The sequence below is a fragment of the Moschus berezovskii genome, chromosome 6 (assembly GCF_049115385.1).
Source record: "Moschus berezovskii isolate FMDL1 chromosome 6, NW_MosBer_1.0, whole genome shotgun sequence".
Classification (NCBI taxonomy): domain Eukaryota; kingdom Metazoa; phylum Chordata; class Mammalia; order Artiodactyla; family Moschidae; genus Moschus; species Moschus berezovskii.
In genome coordinates, this window is record NC_142465.1 from 105,541,987 (window position 1) to 105,559,779 (window position 17,793).

General features: G+C 39.1%; 1 protein-coding gene across 1 annotated transcript in view; it reads left to right on the forward strand.

Moving 5' to 3' along the window:
- The first annotated feature begins 2,122 nt into the window (after nt 1–2,122).
- A2M (alpha-2-macroglobulin) overlaps nt 2,123–17,793 on the forward strand; it is a 66,383-nt gene continuing 50,712 nt past the window's right edge. Inside the window, exon 1 of the mRNA XM_055395090.2 lies at nt 2,123–2,261. Within this exon, the coding sequence (XP_055251065.2) occupies nt 2,176–2,261 (86 nt within the window). The 5' untranslated portion in view covers nt 2,123–2,175. The remainder of the gene's footprint in view (nt 2,262–17,793) is intronic.

Below are 17,793 nucleotides of genomic sequence, written 5' to 3' on the forward strand. Positions count from 1 at the left end.
CTTGTACATAACAACGTCTTTTTTTTCTCTCTTTATTGCTGTTTTTAAGATTCGTTCTTGAACTTTTGATATTTTAAGTATCACATGCCTTGGTAGAGATCTCTTTGGTTCCTCTCATAAAGAACTCTTTGTGCTTCCTATACCTGAGTATCTGTTTCCTCCCCTTTGTTAGGAACGTTTTCAGCCATTATTTCTCAAATTTCAGACTCTTTCTGTCTTCTTTTTCTGGGACTCCTTTAATGTGAATGTTATTCTGCTTGATGTCCCATAGGAACTCTTTACCTGCCTCCACTCTTTCGACATTCTTTTTTCTCTTTGCTGCTCTGTTTGGATGAGTTCCACTGCTCTTTCCGGTCACTGATCCTGTCTTCTGCTCCACTTCATCTTCCGTTGAACCCCTCAAGCCTATTTTCAGTTCAGTTATTATATTCTTCAGCTGTATGACTTCTGTTCCGCACTTTCTTATTTATCTTTGCTGAAGCTCTCACTGTGTTCATCCATTCTTCCTCAAGCTCAGTGAGCATTTTTCAACTATTCTTTTGAACTTTTATTTTCAGATAATTTACATATCTCCATTTTTTTAATTATTTATTTTAATCAGAGGATAATTACTATACAATATTGTGATGATTTTTGTCATACACCAACATGAATCAGCCATAGGTATCTCCATTTTGTTAAGATTTTTTTTTTCTGAAGTTTTGTTCTGTTCTTTCATTTGAAGCATCTTCCCCCGTTTCCTCATTTTGCTTGACTCTCTGTGTTTGAGTCTGCGTGCTAAGTAAAACAGCCCACTTTCCCACTGAAAGAGTGTCCTGCGTATGAGATGAAGCTTATCATTTATCCACACCCTAGCTCTTGGTTGTCTCAAATCAGTGTGTTAAGCAGCCTGATTTATTCTTGACGGGTCCCAGTTGTTGAGGGTGTTTTAAGACCTGTCAGTGTTCCAGAGAGCTTGCTCCCAGAGTCAGTGCCTAGTTTCAGACAGATCGAAAGCCAGATCTTCAGGCAACAGCTGTTAAAGTACATAAATAGTCCTGTGGGTCTGCAATCCCTGCTGACCTCCAGACCAGGAGATCTGGGAGTGTTACGGGGCAATAGTTACCAGAACCAAGCCTTCCTCTGAGTGTATAAGCTCATTGCTGGAAGATCCCAGCAAGCCATGGCAAGGTCAGGGGATGATGCAACAATGGGAGGGTGCAAAGACTGCATCTTCCTACCTATGTTCCCTATAAGTGCATCTGCAGCCTCTAGATGAGCGGCAGTGCTGAAGCCCGTCCCTAAGGTTGAAGCTCCGGGACAAGTAAATGTCTTTTTCACAGGCAGACTATGGGTAATTTTTTTTCTGCTGTCTGTGCAATGCCCTGAGTGTGATGGCCTGCCTAGAACTATCTTTCCAATCATTACAGACCTGTGGGGCCCAGGGAGGTTAGTCCCTCTGGCCGCAAGCACCAGGTGATCAAGAGTTATCCTGTGCGAACTGTATCTACTGCACAGCCTTAGCAATGCTGCAGTAGAATGTTGAGGGTGGGGTGGATCCACAGTGTTAGTGATACAGGGGAAGTATGTTGGGAGCAGGGCTTGGCTGCAGCTTGAGGAAGGCTAGGAGAGAGTGCTAGATGGATGGGTCATGATGAGGTGAGGGGGATGGAGAAGGCTGGGAGAACACCTGCAATTTTAGTCAAGCACAGGCATATCTTTTGAATTACTTTCTCCCAGAGCTGCTTACTCAATCCTCTGTCAAGAAGTCCCCCTAAAGTCATTGAATGAGTTACTGGCACAACTCATCCCATGGCCCTCAAAGGTAGCTAGCTCTCTTTGACACCTACTTGCAAGAATTTTGAAGGAGTTGAAGAAGGATGGGTTGAAAGTTCCTCCTCAGGAGCTTTGCTGTCAAAGTTAAAGAAGGTTAATTCTCACTGGAATATAAATTTTTATTGTCTGGAAATGACTCAGAGCCTGTCAGACAGAGTTTAGCCTTGAGACTAATGAAGCAATCGCTGAGAGCATCAACCCTTTCGGGGAATCTGTGTCCAACCATAAACTCCATTTGGAGGCACTAGGTGGAGCTTGTTTGCAAACAGCATATAAAGTCTGCTAAATTTGAAAGATCTCAAGGACCAGGCTGAGGGCAGGAGCTGGGCACGACACGGTACCTGCGCTTTGTCCCTCACTATGGGGGAAAGCAGACTTCTTCACTCATGTCTCCTGCTATTTCTCTTCATTTGGTTTTCTACCAGCGCCTCAGATTCAGTGGAACCGTAAGTCTCACCCAACATCTCTTCCTCAAGAGTCTGTTTTTTCTTTCAGTCTCTCCCTTACATCTTTGCTTATTTCAGTCTCTCCCTTACATCTTTGCTTTGCCTTTCCTAGTAACTGCTACCCTTTCATTCTTTAAGATACCTTAAAATTATAAGAAAGTAATAAGAAAATAACAGGGCTTTGTCTTTCCTAGTAATTGCTACCCTTCCATTCTTTAAGATACCTTAAAATTATAAGAAAGTAATATATTTTTTCTTACACTTATTCTACATTCTTGAAGTCATGTTTTTCATGGGGTCAATAATAGTCATCAACACAATAAGTAGTCATTAGGAAGCATGACAAACCTCAGACCCCACCCTCACAGAATCATTCTTTCAGGTGAAAGGTATTGACTATAAGAATATTTAAAATGTACAGCTGGGAGTAATTAAACTCATATTGTAGATTATATGTACACAGAAGGTAAGGAACGTGTTAAATTATATCACAAGCATATAATTTGCAAAATTCATACCATGGAAAACTGACAATTTGATTTCTCCAACAAATTGTCTCAGAATGAGAAGCAGAGACCACCTATAAAATTAGAAAGATTTAAAAGGCATATCAATCAATTAATCAATCACAATGTATAGACCTAGTTTTGATAATGATTTCAAAGACATCTTTTAAAACATAATGACATCTGGGATGACCTGGAGGGGTGGGATGGGGGCGTGGGAGGGAGGCTCAAGAAGGAGGGGTTATATGTATACATTTGGCTGATAAATGTTGTTGTACAACAAAACTAATGCAACACTGTAGAGCAATTTACTCCAATAAAAAACATGACATTTTAATAAGGAATTATAAATTTGCACTGGCTGAATATTTAAATATGGATGATATTAAAAATTTTTGCTAAATGTTTATGTATGATAATGTAGCATGTTTTTGTTTAAAAATAATCCTTCCCTTCTGGAAAAATATGCTGAAATATTTTGGGGTTTTGCTTCAAAATGATAATGGGAAAAGTGAGGTGGTTAGGAGGTGAAAGTAGATGGAATGTGGATATGGTATAGCTAAGGAAAGAGTGCACGTAGATGTTCTTGGATGTTAGAACTGGGTATTGAGACTCTAGTAGTTCATTATATTAATACAATATTGTGGATATAGACTTTTAGTAGATTTAGAACAGTTAGATAAACAGATAAAGACTATGTGTACATATATACATGTAGTTTTACATATTTACAAAAAAATTCCAGATTAAAATTTACACAGGACTGGTGATTTCTCACTTTACATATAAAAGATGCCTTGCAGATAAATTACAAACCAGAAATATTTTCAATGTGGTCATGGGTGACTGGTAGCCAATCATTAGGGTTATTTTTGAGAGTAACTTTGGCATTTCTGTTCAAACAATGCTTTTTTAAGACTATTACTACTACTACTACTTTTAAAGACTACTGTTTTTCTGAGTGGAACATATGTTATGAGAGCAGGATAAAAGCCTATTAAAAACATTATGAAAATAATAATAATATTGTGGATAGATTTGGATTCATTTATTATTTTGTCTAATTTTATGTATGTTTGAAATGCTCCATCATAAAAACTTTAAAATTAAAAGAAGTAACAATGAAAGTTACAAAACATTTAGAACTGAACAAGAATTAAAACATTTTAAGTCAAAATACCTGATTTATTGGTGTAAATATCTAGTACACGTGGAAGTACATTTTATAAAACCTAAACCTTATATGAGGAGAAGGCAATGACAAGCCACTCCAGTACTCTTGCCTAGAAAATCCCATGGATGGAGGAGCCTGGTAGGCTGCAGTCCATGGGGTCACTAAGGGTCGGACACGACTGAGCGACTTCACTTTCACTTTCACACATTGGAGAAGGAAATGGCGGCCCACTCCAGTGTTCTTGCCTGGAGAATCCCAGGGACGGGGGAGCCTGTTGGGCTTCCGTCTATGGGGTCACACAGAGTCGGACACGACTGAAGTGACTTAGCAGCAGCAGCAGCAAACATTATATGAATTAAAAAATCAAGAAAGATTGTTAAATGAATGAAATGAGCTAGAAAAATGGGGTAGAAGCAATATGTAAAGAGTGTTGACAGCAAAATTATGAAGAACAGAAGTTAATAAAATGAAAATCAACAAAATGATAGAATCAAGAAAACAAAAGTCCGTATTCTAAAGATCAATAAAACATATAATTGGTAAATTTTGAAAGCCTTAATGAAAAATATAATGTCCTCAGTTCAGTTCAGTTCAGTCGCTCAGTCGTGTCCGACTCTCCGCGACCCCATGAATCACAGCACGCCAGGCCTCCCTGTCCATCACCAACTCCCGGAGTACACTCAAACTCATGTCCACAGAGTCGGTGATGCCATCCAGCCATCTCATTCTCCGTCGTCCCCTTCTCCTCCCGCCCCCAACCTTTCCCAGCATCAGAGTCTTTTCCAGTGAGTCAACTCGTCTCATGAGGTGGCCAAAGTATTGGAGCTTCAGCTTTAGCATCAGTCCCTCCAATGAGAATAAAAATTATACAAATTATCAAAACTGAGGACAGAATATTTTGAAAAACTGAATAAACCAGAAATGAAAGTGAATTAGGAGTAAAAAATAATCCTTCACTTACAAAATAAAGTTGTAACAATATTTTACAGAAAAATTTCATCACACTTTCAAGGAAATGATAATCCCAATCCTAAAAACAATATTTAGAGAGCAGAAAAAGAATACCTATGGAAATCATTTTAAGTTTAATATCATAAGAATCACACAAAAAAAGAAAATTAAATAGCAATCTCATGTATGGACATAGAAGCAAAATGCAAAATAAAATACTGCTAATTTGTTACATCTGTGTATTTAGTTGATTTTACATTAGCTGCTAAAACAGTAAACCCTAAAACTCAGTGACAAAGCACAATAACCTAACTTTGTCATTTTTGTGTGTGTCACTTCCAAATACTTATCCATCAAACAGTGATATAAAGGTGCCCACAGGAAGTTTTAATACAGCAAACCTGGATATGACATACATCACATTTACTTATGCTTCATTAGCCAGAACTCAGTTTCACAATGAGACAGTCTTTCTGTGTATTCAAGAGGAAAAGGAAAGAAACTCAGTGCAGAACTAGCCAGTCTGCTACAAATCAAGTGTGTGTGTGGGTATGGGTGTCTATGCTGCTATGTGTTCCAGTTATCTACCTAGAGTATAATGAATTAAAACAATACTTTATCATTTTTCTCTCATGGTTTTATGGTCTGACCCAACAGGACATTATTTGCTTTGGTTCTCTCTTGCAGTTGAAATCCAGTGTTGGCTAGGGCTTTGGTCCTCTGAAGATTCAGCTGGACTGGGTATCCAAGATGGCTCCTCAGATGGCATGCAGTTCGTGCTGGCCATCACCTGATGGCTCATCTAGAAATGCTGCCCAGAGTGTTGACACATGTCCTCTCCAAATGGCTCAGGATTTGGAGCGGACAAATTTCTTGGATTCCAAGAAATCCAGCATCTAAATTAGGTCCAAGTACAGATGAGACTCCTTGGGGTCATCTGCTCAATTTCAGCTCCTTTAGTGTAGTTCTCATTCTGAAGATCTGTGAGCTAAACCGAAAAGTTATCTACTATCACTCTGCTGGGGACACTCACAGGACAACTGTGACAAATACTTCTATTCAAAAAGGTGGAGCCCGGGAGGCCACTCCAGTTCATGGTCCATAGCCACTCTGAAATCTGACCAGGCAGTTGTCACCAGTTCTCTGATTAAGATTCAGTCTTGCTTCCTCAGAGTGGTTCTCTGTGGTTCTGGAATCCACTCTACACTCTAATTCATCCTTTATTTCCCATGAGAAAAGGCATATGTTTTCAGCTGAGATATGTTCTCAGTCTTCTTCCAGTCTCTAGATAGTTTGAGGGCTCTGAAATCTCCTTTTCCCTTTGAGCCATCTCTGTCTTTTGAAGTCCCATCTGGAAGTGCTTCTGTTAGTACAATTCTCCTTTTAAATGTCATGGTTCCATATCAGTTTTAATGAGATTTATTCCATGAGACAAAACCAATACCCACAAACCTCTCCAAAAGGCACATCTCTGCCTTCGGTCACCTACAAGGCTCCTGTGAACTAGATTATTAGAATTCCTATTGTCTAGCAAATATAGTCAGAGAGAAATACCCTGAAATTTCTTAGAAATAATTTTTTTTCTATTCAAAAGTAACTGCTGCTAAGTCACTTCAGTCGTGTCCAACTCTGTGCGACCCCATAGATGGCAGCCCACCAGGCTCCCCCATCCCTGGGATTCTCCAGGCAAGAACACTGGAGTGGGTTGCCATTTCCTTCTCCAATGCATGAAAGTGAAAATTGAAAGTGAAGTCGCTCAGTCGTGTCCGACTCTTAGCGACCCCATGGACTGTAGCCTACCAGACTCCTCCTTCCATGGGATTTCCCAGGTAAGAGTATTTAGTTCTGAACCTTAATGTTGGATGCTGCAGTCAAAACTTTGACTTTATTTTTACCCCAAAGTACATTAATTTTGTACTTTGATTTTTATTTTGGGTTTGAGTTTTCTCATAATACCCAGGAATAAATGTGAAAGAAATTTAAAATATATATAAGAAAAAAATTTTAATAGTAGTGAAGAACACAAAAAAAGGACTTGAACAAGTGTTATTTAATAAAGCATACTATATTTTTGGATAGGTTAAAAGTCAGCATCATGAAAATGTCAAATGTCAATACTCCCTAAATTTATTTACATTTTATGTAATCTTAGCTCAAAAAACATTAGGATCGGAGATGATGATTCTAAAATTCACATTAAAAAAAAAACATTAAGATATGTGACATTTTATATATGTGTGTCTGTCTGCCTATGTGTCTGTCTGCCCCTGGTTCCTGGCATAGCACTCCTAAAAATCCCCTTGGAATTTCCTAAGTGATAAGAGTACTTAGAGCATCTTTTATTTGAAGTTTTGCTCTTTGACCCGAGTTCCTGACGCAGAGCTCCAAATCCACTGGGATTTTTTAGATAAGAGATCCTTTCTTCTAAACTGGCGACTGTTGGTGGGCTCCTGGATAGCTTCAGAATGGGGGCTGGGCACCAGAAAGAGAAAACCATGATTAGAATCTATTTCCCTCCAAAATAAAGGCTTCAGTGTTTACATCTCAGTGTTCTGGGCTGCTACACCCCCTGCTGTTTCATCCTTCAGTTCAGTTCAATTCCTCCTTCATTGCAGTTAATTTGCAAGAACCATCCATCAACCTGAGCTGGTTGTGTCTCCTTTTCAATCCTACTGTGGGTTTCTATTTTCGTGCATGCGTGCTAAGTCGCTTCAGTTGTGTCTGACTCTTTGCGACCCTTTGGACGGCAGCCCACCAGGCTACTCTGTCCATGGGATTTTCCAGGCAAGAATACTGGAGTGGTTTGCCATGCCCTCCTCCAGCAGATCTTCCTGACCCAGGGATCGAACCCAAGTCTCCTGTGGCTCCTACATCGCAGGTGGATTTTTTACCGCTGAGCCACTGGGGAAGCCCATCTCTGTTTTCATCATCCTTTAAATGAGCCATTAAGAAAAGGAAAGGAGAGAAGTCTCACTTGATTCAGAAACTCAGTTTAGTTTCCATTGCAGTCCTTTTGGTCAGAGAATTCTTAACCTACGCAATATACTTATGAAGGAATTTTGTCCATTCGTTTTTTATTTTTATGTAGGGTCTTCTCTTTCTTTTTCTTTTTTGGTAGGAAAATAAAATATTGATATAATTTTATATTTGCACGGTATTTTAAACATCTCAGAGATGTTTCTATACATCTTTTTTTTTTTCTAAAGTGTTCCAGAGAAAAAGCCAGAAGCAGCATGAGAAACTGTTCTCCTTGGCCTTATTCTCGACCATAATCACAAGACACAGAATTTCACAATGGGAAACTTGAATGAAACCTTTGAAGATGATCCAAAAGATCTGAATTAGAATGTGAGAAAGAATTTTGTACAAAACAAGGGATTTCTCAATCATAGAGAATACATAGGCCACCAAGAGACAGGGTAGGAGGGCAGGGCAGTTAGAAGTCTAAGAATTCTCTCCCTAATCCAGACCTCTTTTAAAATTTCATCTTCATACTTTTCAAAGAGAGAAGAATAAGCTGTGTACCGGTCCTTTTCCTCAAATAATGCGTTTAGTACCACTTCTTACTATGCATTTTGATCCCTTTCTCATCGGGTGAAATATTGCTCATATTTTTTCGTAAGGAATGGTAGAAATGGTAGAAACAGGAAGCAAAGATAGACCCATTCTCCCAACATATCACTACTCCCCAGGTGGTCGGGGCGGGGGGGCGGAACAGTTAGGTTTCAATACTAGTGCTCTTCACTGAATCCTGGGATTAAAATTCCAGATTTCCAGAACCATATGTTTGCTTGCAGAAGCAGGAAAGATACGTGTGTGGGACAGTAACAGCACTTCCAAACAAGAACCAAAGAAGAAATTGGAAGAAGGGTCATTTTATTTACTTCGTATAAGAAAATCACACAGATCAGCAGAAGTCTCTACATTAGTTTTTATTCAATAATATGAGGTTATGGAAATATATATATGAAAACAGGAATTTCTCAAATAATAACAAGTTCAGCCTGCTTTTCCCCTTTCCTTTATCTTTTTTTTTTTTATTTTCCCCCCAAACAGTTACATGGACAAATCTTAACTGAAACTATACAAGTTCACATTTCTTTTCCCAAGATAAGCAAAATACCTCTGTTTTCCCAGCATTTTCCCCTTCCTAATGTGGAAGAATAATTTACTAAAATATTAAAGATTATTTTGGTTTCACGACTGAAAAGGATTTGAATAGATTGTAATCTGTGCTGATTCTTATCCTCTGATATTTTTTTCCCTTCCTTATTTCAAAGTGTAACCAGGTCCTCGTGGCCTTTCGCCTTAAGAATTTTCAAGGTTAGAAGCAGAGGTTGCTTAAAGATACTGTGCAAAAGCCCTGGCACTTGGGCAAATCACTCGAGGTGCTCCTGAGGAAGAAGAAAAAGAAGTCTTTTGCAGAGACGTTAAAGAGAAGCCCCACTGCAGCCAGGATGGAAAGGGAGTTTGCAGGAGAATGGATATATGTATATGTGTGACTGAGTCCCTTTGCTGTTCACCTGAAATTATCACAATATTGTTAATCAGCTATACCCCAATACAAGATCAAAAGGTTTTTTTTTATAAAAGAGAGAGTGAGAAGCCCCATTGGCAGGAAGAAATCAAAACCAGGAGGTGAGTGGAGCTAATGGAACCTGGAATAGTGGGCACTGGGTCACCTCCATCATTGCGCACTCAGGGTAATAGGACCTCTGAGCTAAGTAGTTGTGTGGGGCACATTCTGGACCACAGAGCTCCCAGTCTCAGGAAATATTCCTGTGTCTGGATAGAGTATAGAAGCAGCCAAGTAGCTAGGCTTCAAAATGGCTGAAGGGCTGGACAATGGCATGGTCATATGAGGAGTAACCAGTTTCACACAAAGAAAAAAGCAGCTTCCCACATAGTTTGTTTTACAAACCCCAGTGTGGTGAAGACTCTAATAAAAATGAAGATTAAGTCTCACTAAGAACTTTAGAATAATGAAAACAGAGTCAGATTTAATTCAATTCCCAAGTGGCACTAATGGTAAAGAGCCTGACTGCCAACGTAGGAGACTTAAGAGACACAGGTTCGATCCCTGGGTCAGGAAAATCCCTTGGAGGAGGGCACGGCAACCCACTCCAGTATTCTTCCCAGGAGAATCCCAGACAGAGAAGCCTGGTGGGCTAGAATCTGCAGGATCGCAGAGTCAAGCACAGCTGAAGCAACTTAGCACACACACACAAAGAAAGTAAAGCAATGTTATATTTCTTTTTTTTTGATTGAAGTTCAATTGACCTACAATGCTATGTTAGTTCCAGACACACAACGAGGTGATTTGATATTTCTCTACAAAATGATCACCACAATAAGTCTACTTGCCATCTGTCACCATAAAAAGTTATTACAATATTATTGACTATATTCCCCATAAATGTTGTACATTTCATCCACAAGACTCATTTATTTTCTCACTAGAAGTTTGTGCCTTTTCATCTCCCACATTTGCTTCACTAATTCCCCCTACTCCCCTCCCCTAGCAACCACTTGTTTGCTCTCTGTATCTAAAACTCTCTGAGTTTGTTTGTTTTCTTATGTTTGTTCACTTCTCTCTTTTTTTAAATTTCACATGTAAGTGAAATCATATGGCATTTTTCTTTCTCTGTCTGACCCATTCCACTTAGCATAATATCCTCCAGGTCCATCCATGTTGTTGCAAATAGTACTATTTCATTCTTTATTATGGCTGAGTAATATTCCTTTGTATTTGTATGTCACATTTTCTTTGTCCAATCACCTGTCAATGGACACTTGGGTTGCTTCCATATATTGGCTATTGTATATAATACTGCAATGAACATAGGGGAGCATATATCTTTTCAAATTAGTGGTTTTGTTCTCTATGGATAAATACTCAGGAATGGAATTGCTGGATCATAAGGACAGTAAAAAGATAACAAAGGAATACTGTGAACAATGCTATGCCCACAAATTTAATAATCTAAATGAAGTGGACTAACTTCTTGAAAGGCCACTTTTGCCAAAACTCCCACAAGGAGAAATAGACAATTCAAACTGGCCTATATCTATTGAAGAGATTGAATCAATAATTAATAACCTTGTAAAACAGAAACCATCAGGCCCAGATAGTTTCACTGGTGAATTTATCAAACATCTAAGGAAAGAGTTATACCAATTCTCTTCAGTCTCTTTCAAAAGATAGACAAGGAAATATTTTCTAACTCAATTTATAGGCCCAACATTAACATAATACTAAAACTATACCAAGGCAATAAAATAAAACTACAGAACAATATTTCTCATGGGCATAAGTGCAAAAATCTTTAAAAAAAATAAATAATAGATCATATCCAACAATGTATAAAAGAATTACACACAATGACCAAGTGGGATTTATCACAGTTATGCAAATCTGGTTCAATATTTGAAAGTCAATTAATGTAACCCATTACATCAATAGGCTAAAGAAGAAATTTATATTACATGGTATCAGTAGATACAGAAAAAAAGTAGTTAACAAAATCCAACACCCATTCATGATAAAAAAACAAAAGTGAAACTCACTCATTTGTGTCCAAATCTTTGCAACCCCATGGACTGTCCATGGAATTCTCTAGACTAGAATACTGGAATGGGCAGCCTTTCCCTTCTCCAGGGGATCTTCCCAACCCAGGGATTGAACCCACATCTCCCGCATTACAGGCAGAGTCTTTACCAGCTGAGACACAAGGGAAGCCCAAGAATACTGGAGTGGGTAGCCTATCTCTTCTCCAGCAGATCTTCCTGACCCAGGAATCAAACCAGGGTCTCCTGTATTACAGGCAGATTCTTTACCAACTGAACTATCAGGGAAGCCCTAAAAAAAACAAAACCATTCAACAAAACAGAAACAGAGGAGAACTTCCTCAACATGATTTAAAAAATTACTAAAAACTTACAACTTATATCACACTGGTGCAAAACTAAAATTTTCCCACTAAGAGGAACAAAGGAAGTATATTCCCTCTTACCACGTCTTTCCAATATCGTGTTAGAAGTTCTAACTAATGCAATAAGACAATAAAAGGAAATTAAAATTACACAGATTGAGAAAGAATATCACTCCTGTGATATTAGTCATGGGAGGTTTTTGTTGTTGTTATTTCTTTCAGATCACTACATACAGCAGTAATAAGGTTGCAGGATACAAAGTTAATATAAAAAGTCTATTGCCTTCCTATATACCAGAAATGAACAAGTAAAATTTAGAATTTAGAAGCACAATACCATTTACATTAACAACCCCACCAAAATGAAATAGTTAGGTATAAACTTAACAAATACATATCATGCTAGAACAACTGGACATCCACGTGCAAAAAAAGAGAAAAGAAAATGAAGGAATCCACACACTTTTCAAAAAAAATTAACTCAAAATGCATCATAGACCTAAATGTAAAATATGAAACTTCAAAACCCCAGAAGACAACACAGGAGAAAATCTAGGTGACATTAGTTATAGTGATGACTTGATACAAGGCAAAGGCATTATCCATGAAAGAAATAATTGATAAGTTAAACTTCATTATGATTAAAAATCTTCTCTGTGAAAGACTCTATCAAGAAAATGAGAAGACAAGCTACAAGCAGACTTCTCTATTTATTTTAACTAGATATAATACTAACTAAGCAACCCCTGAAGGAATTCGACTTAATTTCCTCACAGAATAAATAACATTTTAGCAAGATAATCCTATTTATCTGTCTAGACTTCTCTGTTTATTTTTCCTTAATTGTGTTTATTTTATAAGCAGCACTGGTTCCTAAAGTAAATTTGAAAAAATGTAGCAAACCACTAAAGAAGTATTGGATTGGCCAGTGAAAATCATGTCTCTACCTCTTCCATTGTTTTCTGAATAAGTCAGCCCAACAGCGCTAGATAGAGATAGGTAAGACAGATGTCACACTGAGTCAAAGAGAGTTAAGAAGATAGTGCGGTGTGTACGACTCCAAAAAGGGTGAGAAGAATGTTCACAAAGAAAGCAGCCTGGCTCAACAGCGTGTTAGAAGTTCTGACTAACGCAATAAGACAATAAAAGGAAATTAAAATTACACAGATTGAGAAAGAATAAATATCACTCCTGAGATATTAGAGTTGGAGCAAGATGAGGTGGGTGTCCTTATGGAGGGTTAGTCTATGTGTGGGGCGTCAGAGCCTAACAGAGTATGCATCAATTTATCTATGTGTGTATGTGTGTTTAAACAGCATAACTCCCTAGCTCTTTTGCTAAGAAAGTCTAGGAGTAGGGACACCCTAAAAATAAAGGGCATACCTACATCCCAATTCTTGATTTCTAATGTCATTCGCTAAAAGAAAAAATAAAACATAGTAAAGGAAAATTATAAGATAAGCCTGAAATATCTTGGGTCAGAAGATAAGTAGTTGCCCAAGATTAACATGGGCATGCCAATAGGACCGAGAAGTCAGCTTAAATGGATTTTTACTGGCCAAATCTGAGACTATTTGAGCATCAAAATAAATAATGAAATAATAGATTATAGCCCATTATACAAAGGAGGAAAACATGACTATCCTGGCAGAAACAAACAAACACATTGAAATTTTGATGAGAAGTAGGTATGTGTGTGTTAGTTGCTCAACTGTGTCCAACTATTGGTAACCCACCGGACTGTAGACTGCCAGGTTTCTCTTCCCTGAGAAATAGGTAGGTAGGTGGCAAAGAGTCAGACATGACTGAGAGACTAAGCACACAGCAGGACATTATCCAGTCTGATAGTTTCCCCATAAAATATTAGTTACAAAGCAAAAAATAAACTCACAGACAAGAAGTATGGCACAGAACCCCTTAATCAAGTGATTGGATTTAGCATTGCCCAAAATGGAAGAAACTGGACCATGTGCTACCTGACAGGGTTACAATAAGAACACAGCACTACCCTGGGATATCCCATCTGAAGATGTACATGCCTTCTGGACACCTCTACCTGGATGTCTTACAACCACATCAAACTCTTGCCGCCTCCTCGCTTTTCCTCTCCTCACATATGAACTATCTTGGCAGTGGCATTGTCGTCACTCAGCTAAATATGCTCTTCCTATCTCCTTCTAAATCCTCATCTGAAGCACCATCATCTCCCACCACTGCAAGAACAATCTTTTTGGTGTGACATCAGCATCATGGTGGTTGAGATGATCTTTTTATCTCTCCCCTTCAGTCTACCATCAGGAAAACATCTGCAACTCAGCAAAGGTGCCTCCGTCCCACATACCAGGATATCAGAGGATTTTACACATCTGTACGTTAAAGGCGGGTGGGCTGGGACACATAGAGGAGGCAAAGCCAGGAGAACACTGGAAGCCATGCCTGCGATTCTGGGCCACCAGACTTGCTGGCTGAGCCCACAGCCCCACACAAGCTGGTAGCGTCAGGAGCAGTGCACATGACACTGACCTTCTGGGTGCAGACGCGCCCGCGGCCACAGGGAACTGAAGTGCATGGCAGCAGGGCTTGAGATCCTATCCCTCCAGCCACAGAGGTACCTGGAACTCCACCTTTGACACACACACACACTCTGGTCATGGTAGAGACACTCATGATTCTGGATTCCCCCCACACACAGCACCAGAGCCTACCACCCAGGAGGCCTGGGACATGGTACAGGCACCTGTCATCCTGGTGACCCAGGTGGTGATGCCAGTGACACAGGAGCAGCAAGGTACCCATGATCCCGGAGGCAACAAGAGCAGTGACAGTGATGGCACTGGGCAACGCCTCTGACAAAGGCAGAGGAGGGCAGAAAGTGTCTTTATAAAAAATAGAGAGGGACTTCCTTGGTGGTCCAGTGGCTATGACTCCCAATGCAGGGGGTCTGGTCTCGATCCCAGGTTAGGGAACTGAATCCCTCATGTCACAACTAACAGCACAGCCAAATAAATAAATAAAAACATTTTTTAAAATAGAGAAATGTGAGTTGCATAGTTGTGAGTAAATTCATAGCTGAATTCACAGTCAAATTACTATACCTAGAATGCTAATAAATACATTTTAACTTGGAAAATATTCTCTAGTAGAACACATCAAGTCTTTAATATTTAGCCTTTTCAGCTCTTCATGTTCTGTCACAAAAGGAGTGCTTATCAGGGACTTGCCTGGTGGTCCAGTGGTTGATAATCCACCTGCCAATGCAGGAGACATGGGTTTGATCCCTGATCCAGAAGATTCCACATGTCACAGAGCAACTAAGCCTACGAGCTGCAACTAGAGAGCAGCCCCCACTCCCCACAACTAGAGAAAACCCTTCCCAGCAACGAAGAGCCTTTGCACTGCAACCAACATCCAGCACAGCAAAAATAATAAATAAATAAAAATATTTTTTTAAAAAAAAGGAACGCTTATCAATTTTATAAATAACAGTACTGGGAAAGACTCTATAACACTAGAATCACATTTGAAAAACTGAAAATAAAGGCCAATATTTGCCAACACAGTATTCTTTTATATATTAATTTTAGTCATTTGTTCTTCCAACAGTTATTTATTGAGCACCTAATATGAACAATGGGCCCAGAACAAATGTTCTGGGCATTAATATGTATATATATTGTATAAATTGTATGTACATATACATTGTATCATATAGTTACATGCAATATATTTTATGTCATATGTACATCTTGTGTTAGTTGCTCAGTTGTGTCCAACTCTTTGCAACGCTATAGACAGTTGCTTGCCAGGCTCCTCTGTCCATGGGATTCTCCAGGCAAGAATATTGGAGTGGGTTGCCATTCTCTTCTCCAGGGGATCGTTCCGACCCAGGGATCGAACCTGAGTCTCCTGCACTGCAGGCAGATTCTTTACCATCTGAGCCACCAGGGGTCATTTATATTTTTATGTAATGTCATATGGTCACATATATGTGTGTAATACACTATGAACAATAAAAAGCAGCATAAGGAAACACAGGACAATATGTGGAGGACTGCTATTCTGGTAGAATGGTCAAGAAAGGTCTTTGTGAGGTGGAACAGAGAAATGAATGAAGTAGAAGAAAAAGCCATATGTATATTCCAAGTGCCCCAAGAAAAGCAAATAGGGAGTGTCATGGCCCTGAAACAAAAGCAGAATGTGTGTATTCTAGGAACAGGAAAGAAAGCAGCGTGACTGCGGCAGAGTGAACAGGATGCGTGAAGCCATAAACATGAGATCAGCCCATGGGAGGGAATCACTAAGTCCTGGACATCTTCTAGGCTTTGGTAAAAAAAAAAATATGGATTTATTTATTTTCAGGATCACGGGGAGCTATTAGAGGAGTTTCCCAGGGCATGACACAATTAGATTTTTCCTTTAAAGGATTTATTTTGACTTTTGTGTGAGACAGTGGATTGTAAGAGAGCAGTGGAAGAATCTAGAAGACAAGTTAAACTAGTCTCACACTGGGACTGACAAAGGATGATGGTGGTTTAGACTAGATGGCGGTAGATGAAATAACATCAGCATACTGAAGATATATTCTGATTGTTGTTAAACTCAACATTGGAAATAGCAGAAAGAAAGAAACCAAGGATGAATCCACATATTTTTGGCCCAAACAATTGGTTTATTGGAGACACCATTTAGAGGAAAAGTCCCAAGAAGGGAAGAGGAATCAGATGCTTAATCCTGTGTTGAATTTGAGGTGCCGGTAAGACTGCAGTAGCGAGTCAGAGGAAGCAGTTATAAATACAATTCTCAATCAGAAGGGAGCAATCAGGAATAGATACTTTAAAATGAGAAATTGTTTGAGAATGAGAGTTTAAATACTCTCTACATACAGCATTTAAAACCCTAGGACAAAAAGAGACCCTTTAGAGACAATATGACTTGAAAAGAGATGAAGTTAGAAGAGTGGACTTTGAGACACGGCAATGTTTAAGTGTCAGGAAAACAAATAATAAAGGATTCTGAAAATGATTGACAGAATCAAAGAAGGGCAGGGTGTTGAAATTCAAGTGAAGAAATGGCTTCCAGAAGAATTTCAAGAACAGACGGAGCAGCTAAGTCAGTTGCTTCTGAAAGACATAATGAAATGAGAACTGAGAATTGACTGCTGAAATTGGCAACATGGAGATTGCTGGTGACTGACAGATGGAGATAAAGCCTGTTAGGAGTGGGTTAATGAAATAATGGGAGAAGAAGAAGTGGAAGTAAGTCTGGACAAATATTGATAGGAGATTTGTGGGAAAAAGGAACCAAAATATGGGAGGGGGAAGGATAGATAGAAGGATATGTATAGTCAAGGATTTTGTTTTTTTCACAGGTGAAATATACATTTATATGCTGATGAGAATAATGAGGTTGAGAGGAGAGATTTTTATGGTGTAGCAGAGAGAGATAAGGGCTTCCCTGGTAGCTCAGACGGTAAAGAATCCGCCTGCAATGTGGGAGACCTGGGTTCTATCCCTGGGCTGCAAAGATCCCCTGGAGGAGGGCATGGCAACCCACTCCAGTATTCTTACCTGGAGAATCCCACAGACAGAAGAACCTGGCAGGCCACAGTCCATGGGGTTGCAAAGAGTCGGACGCGACTGAGTGATTAAGCACAGCACAGAGACAGGTAAATCAATTTAGTAAAAAATAGTTTTTGAGTATGCGAAAAGAGTAAGTTACACTAAAAATATTTTTTAGATGGTGGTTTGCATTTAGATGCACACAAGTTTATCTGGTCCAACACAAGAGAATACAGAGTCCATGCGTGCAGATGCAGACGAGCTGGCCATTTCAGAATTGGAGATAGATGATCAGAATTTTTACTTGTGATCATTTCTATTATTTCAGTGAAATAAGAAGCAATGTTATCAGTAGAGAGAAAAGAGAGAAAGGGCTTTGTTTACAGAAACAATGACCTGGGGAGAGTGAGA